This window comes from Aegilops tauschii, chromosome 3, assembly GCF_002575655.3.
Source record: "Aegilops tauschii subsp. strangulata cultivar AL8/78 chromosome 3, Aet v6.0, whole genome shotgun sequence".
NCBI classification, from domain to species: domain Eukaryota; kingdom Viridiplantae; phylum Streptophyta; class Magnoliopsida; order Poales; family Poaceae; genus Aegilops; species Aegilops tauschii.
In genome coordinates, this window is record NC_053037.3 from 21418611 (window position 1) to 21424540 (window position 5930).

The following is a 5930-nucleotide window of genomic DNA, read 5'->3' on the forward strand; positions in this document are numbered from 1 at the left end:
GAAAATAGACATGCACAATATACTAGTACATCTCAGCACTGTTCACCTTGACGCGCAAACACACACATCTCCGACGCCCAGTTGTTGCTAATCGATCAGTTTCGTCTTGGGCAGCTTGTGGTGGTCGCGGTCGTGCTCCCCGGTCCAAGTAATCGTGGGGATCAGAGTAAATACAACAACAGGCTTATACCTCGCTCACATGTCAATTTTGTCTGTGGAGAAGATTTTTCTTTGAGAATCTATGTTGAGGAGATTTTAGGTTCTGGTATGACTTGAACTCCTCCATATCACACACCCATCTTTAGCCAGCTCGTATACTTGTGCGCAATGTCACTTACATGCTAAATGAGAAAGGCATATCTACACTAGTGAATGGTATTCTGTTTTGAAACGTAAATATTATATCTCTTTTCCGAATTCAAACATTACAAATTAAATTATAAAAAAGATCAGCATTTGTATGACCAAATAATTCTCTCTCTCTCTCTCTCTCTCTCTCTCTCTCTCTCTCTCTCTCTCAAGCACCGATGATGGTTCACAATGACAATGGTCGGATGTGTTATGCTTGTCACATACAAAAAAACACACGTGATAATTGGCCAAACTTTGCTAAATTTAGGGGGTAGAGAATCATAGTTTGAAAAGTTAAGTAAACATTTATAGGTTGTTTGTAGGTGTTGGCATTATTGGCAATATAATGTTACGTCTATGTGGGCACTGCACACCTTGTCCAATAATTATCACATTACATGGGGCAGGTGAGCCGGGGCGTGGGCACGGCATAGAGCCGTGTGGAGCGTGACGCGGTGAGGCCAAAAATGTCGCCCATGTCAAGCTCTGTTGGCTTCATGCCGTCGGGCAGCTTCCAGTTGAAACCATGCGCCAGCTGCGCGACGGCGAACTCAACCGCATGTTGGCCGAGCCCCTGCGCAGGGCATGAGCGTCTGCCAGACCCAAACGGCAAGAACTCGTAGCAGCTTCCCTTGAGGTCTAGACCGGCGGCCTCGCCCTCGCCGGGCATGAACCGTGCTGGTCGAAATGTGTCGCCATCCTTCCAGGCCCCGCCGTCGCGGTTGATCGCCCATGCATTGACCAACACGCGGGAACCTCTCGGTACGGAGTAGCCGCCAACAACACAGTCCTTGGCGGCCTCGTGGAGGAGCACGGGGATCGGCGGGTGCATGCGTAGCGCCTCCTTGACGACACACCTGAGGAAAGGGAGCTTGTTGAGGTCGGATTCTTCAACCGCCCGGTCGAGCCCCACCACATCGGCGAGCTCCTGCTGTAGCCGCTCGAGCTCGCCTGGGCTGCGCATCATCTCTGCCATCGCCCACTCGGTGGTGGACCCCACGGTTTCCGGTCCACCAAATAACATGTCCTATATGCCGTACGAAGATAGCCACGTCACCACAATAGTAGAAAAACATGTTCCTTTTCTTTCAGGCAGTCATATACCAGTAGAATGATAAACTGAACAAATGGAACTTTTTTTAAAATATGTGTGGAATTTTTTTGGTGGGTGTGGAATTTCTTGTTAACATTTCATATTTTGGATAGAAGTAGCTATCTTAAAAAATTGTACTTTCTCGGTTCCAAAATACTTGTCCTGGTTTTAGTTTATTATTAGTACTAGTAGAACTCCCTCGAAAAAAAAAGAAGTATTAGTAGTACTCAGTAATAAAAAATTGTACGAAATGAAGTTCGTGAGATGTGTGAACAGAGAGAGTATACCAGTACAGCAAATTACTCGCGTACCATGATCATAGCTTTGACATTATCCCGCGTGAGGCGGAGAGCGTCCTCTCTGCGCTTGCCGCTGACTGGGTTTGCGTTGGCGAGGAAGGCGAGCAGGCCATCTACCAAGTCGGCGTCGGGGTCTGCCGGATTCTTGCCCCTCCTCATGTGCTCGTCGACGATCTTGTCGATAAACCTGTCGAGAGCGCCGCGCGCCGTGCTGAGCCGGCGGTTGAAGCCACGACGGCCCACCCAGGCGAGCCACGGGAAGAAGTCACCGATGTGGAACAATCCTAGCAGCCTCGAGAACTCCTGGAGGATGGCGACGAACTCGATGAGCCCGTCCTCGTCGCGGGTGCTGAAGGCCGCGCGGAAGATGACGCTGACGGTGAGGTTGAAGATGAGCTCGCCGAGGTTGACGGCCTCGCCGCTGCGCCGGCCGACCTCGCGGGCCAGCGCCCCGTACCCTTCGCGCACGGCGAGCCACGTCTCGGCGCGGTGGCGGCTGAAGATCTTGGTGACGCAGAGCTTGCGCATCTGGCGCCAGTAGGCGCCGTTGTGCGCGAACGCCATGTCGGAGCGGCCGTACGTGAGGTAGACCACGGCGATGGTCGCCGGGCGGTTCGAGAAGGCGCCGTCCTGCTCGTGCAGCACCGCGCGCGCGTACTCGGGCGTCGACACCGCGAAGACGTGGAGCCAGCCGAAGCGAAGGTGCAGCAGCCCGCCGAACTGCTTCGCTAACGCAGCTAGGCCGCGGTGGGTCAGCTGGTCCACCAGCGTCATGTTGCCGATGACCGGCAGCGACTTGGGCCCCGGAGGAAACGGCGCGCTGCCCAGCCGCCGCCTCTGCATGGCTACGAAGGCCAGCGACGCGAGGAACAGCCACATCAGTGGATCCCTGAGGAGTTCCATGGCGATTTTTGCAAAGGTCGCCATTGACAATACGAACGATCGTGCACGATCACTGCCTAGCTTCAAACAAGAAACTCCGTTGTTATCCCTGTGGATGCATGGTGGGGGGGGGGGGGGGGGGGGGGCTTTATATGGCTTGTGTAGTGCTCCCAATAGTTGGGGATTGGAATTCAAGCTAAGCGCCTTCAATTAGTAAGCTGACATAAGCATTGTATGTTAATTGTTTTATAACACGTGAACGTGTGGACATTAAACTTAGGTTTCAACGGGGCTCTGTGCCGTTGGATTGACGCCACGGCTGCACGCGGAAATCAGATCTCAACAACCTCATGGGGTGACGTTGTAGGGGATGGAGGTGTTGTGGCATCTACTGTGTTTGCTGGGATTCTCAGGGTCATTCTAGAATTCAGTGGCAGCAGAGAATTGTCGCCCATACCCCTTTAAAGGGCCTCTATAATTCGCGGAATTTTTAAAACACAGATAGCATTGTATATGCAACCAAATTGTGGACATAGGGAGTTTTGCAGAATTGTGTGTTTGTTTTATATTAAAGGGAAAACATATGAATGAAAAATTACTCCTCGTCGAAGTTTGAGTTGCAAGGGCACCTGTGTCAAGCTAGGCACATGGCAGCAAGTAAGGTTGAGTAGTGGAGTTTGGACCATAAAGTGATGTGATCAAACGGCACATTTCTTTAGGAGCGAAAGAAAAAGAACAACGGCATATTGCGTCCGTTTGTGATGTTCACTCTTCAACTACTTTAATTAGGTGCTACTTCCTCTGTCCCATAATGTAAGACGTTTTTTTAACTCTAGTGTAATGTCAAAAAACGTCTTACATTATGGGATGGAGGGAGTACTATATATAGAACATAAAGTGACATGTTGCCGCAGCCATCCATAAGATATACCGCTCTTACTGGGTCTGTTGGACTTACGTTAGTTTAGGTATTACACAAAAACATATCACTAGATTCATATTCAAATGAAGTTCTTAAATATATGTTTACTTTTTTGGCATATAAGACATATTCTATTACTAAGCGCTTGGAATCAGTGGCTTGTTTTCCTGGAGCTAGCTTGTCGCGACAAGGCAAGCAGATAGACTTCCCTTGGAGCACCTGAAAGAAGCAGAGCAAACTTCCCGTCACAATAGTCATGTATTGAGTGAAAATTTGAATTTGAATTAATGGATGAAGGTTCTAGTGATAAGTAGAATCACGAAGCGCCTGATGGGCGGGCGTGTGAAGGTCAGTGATCAGGAGCGGCGCTCAGCTTGTTGGTGTTTCTCTGTGTGTCACCCGTGGTCACTGGGGTTGGACGTGACATAACAGGGTCCAAAGGGAGTCAACCGCCTCCATCTTCCAGAACAGGCCAGTGACGCACCTCCGCTGCGGCTCCATTGCCGGAACCAACATGTCCTTGTTGGTGGAAGATGGGATCTCGCCGGTCCCCGATCTTGTTAGATCATCGCCCCGGAAGAAAGAATCGTCCCTGCCGGAAGTACTACAAATCCAGAAGAGCTCCACCCCTTCCCAAGCGGACACCGCCGGCAGAGGCATCCTAACCTCGCCAGCCCCATGGGATGGCAGGAAACTACATTGAGTATTCGATGATTTCATCTAGATCGATGAAGTCGTAGCCAATCGGATCCTAGGAAAAAGAACTCGATGTCGCATCGCCGCCATCCACCAAGCGTCGAGGCCACTAGAGACAAATCTCGCTGTTGCGCACAAGCAGCAAGGAGACCGAGCAGCGAGATTCTTCGCGCCACCACGAGAGACGCGTGGTGAAGGTGGATCTGCCGCAATATATTCTGGCGCAACATCGTCGCCATCACCCGAACGGCGCCTCGAAACCTAACCCTAACCCTATCTACAAGCTGGAGGTAGAGAACCGGGGTTCCCCCCACCCTCACGCTGCTGGCGGCGAATGGTTGGGAGAGGGACCACCGCCCTCGCCGGCTAGACAGGAGGGATGCAATCGCTTGCAGTTTCACCTCACACAAGAGCATTAAGGAATATGCATTGCGCACGACAGCCGCTCACACTTGCATCTATTTTTTCTGGAATTCGAGAGCCGTGTCCTTGATAGTTTCATTGTTTAGATTCTTTTTAGGAAAGATTTCACGTGAGCAAGCCGGACGAGGTGCTTGTACCGAGTCGGGTTGGGGTGTTGTTGGTTAACGAGTCGGTAACGTGTTGGATGTGGCGTCCCTGTATCCCTTTATATATTTGAGCAAATAAACGAAAAGGTGCAAGGTCACACACTATTAATCATGGATGCACGTGCAGAAAGGAAATGAAGGATTGGTCCTTCATGGATACTCGGATAATGACATGATTGGTGATAGATGACTGGAAGAGCACATCGGGCATGGTATTCTACCTTGGCCCGAACCCCATCAGCTGAAATTCTGAGAAGCAAAAGGTAATGACACTGTCATCTTGCGAGCCAGAATACATAGCGGCGAACATAGCGGCTTGTCAAGCTATGTGGCTGGGAAGACTCCTAACTGGTCTTGTAAAGGGTGCAGAAGATGTCATTGAAGATCGTCAACCGAGCTCCGGTTCATTATGAGAGAACCAAGCACATACATACTCGGTCAACCACATCCGGGAGTGCATTGATGAAGGGATGATTGAGATTCAGCATGTGAACTTGAACGACCAGCTTGCCGACATTGTAACGAAGTCTATCCCTCGGCCAACAAAAGTTCATCGAGATAAGGAAGAAATTCAGACTGCAAGCAATAGAGACAAAGCAACTAAATTAAGGAGGTGAATGTTGTAATTAATCAGGTCGTAGTCATACTATGACAAAAGTCCTAATAGTTTAATTGTTTATATTTTGTTTAAGTAAAATTTCACGTGAGTATACCGGACGAGGTGCTTGCACCGAGTAGGGGTCGCACCGTGTTGGTTGCGGAGTCGGTAACGTGTTGGACGTGCCGTCCCTGTATGTATATATTAGAGAAAATAAACAAAAAGGTGCAAGGTCACGCACCGCAAAAATGTTTCCTCTGATATGTTTTTCAGTGTCGCTACGCGAGAATTCGCCGAGGCTTTCCGTCGAAAGAGAAAGATCGATTCGATCAAGCTAGCTCTACCAGGCTCGTACGTACGTGAGGCTACACGGCTAGACGGACGTGCATGTGCTAGGCACTGTTATCAATTAAGCTGTGTGCTTGCAAGCTAGCTTTGCACGCACTCGGTGCACAACTCCTCGTGATTTGATCTAGAGTTTAAAAAAAGATCTACAATTGGTGTTTAGTGCCTCGACGAT

At 49.8% G+C, this 5930-nt stretch overlaps 1 protein-coding gene across 1 annotated transcript; it reads right to left on the reverse strand.

The window, feature by feature from the left end:
* Positions 1-595: 595 nt before the first annotated feature.
* Positions 596-2729, reverse strand: LOC109756883 (cytochrome P450 84A1). The gene is made up of 2 exons (XM_020315718.4): positions 1756-2729; positions 596-1378 (listed from the first exon to the last, which is right to left on the reverse strand). Exons 1-2 carry the CDS (start codon positions 2668-2670, stop codon positions 746-748), a joined length of 1548 nt encoding a protein of 515 aa, XP_020171307.1. The 5' UTR covers positions 2671-2729; the 3' UTR covers positions 596-745.
* Between the last annotated feature and the right edge of the window lie 3201 nt (positions 2730-5930).

Bases quoted from the DNA above. Each gene is read 5' to 3' on its own strand.
- LOC109756883 (XM_020315718.4), bottom strand. From the start codon at position 2,670: ATGGCGACCTTTGCAAAAATCGCCATGGAACTCCTCAGGGATCCACTG. The intron at 1,379-1,755 runs GTACGCGAGTAA...TACGGCATATAG, and splicing joins ATGTCAAAGCTATGATCATG to GACATGTTATTTGGTGGACC.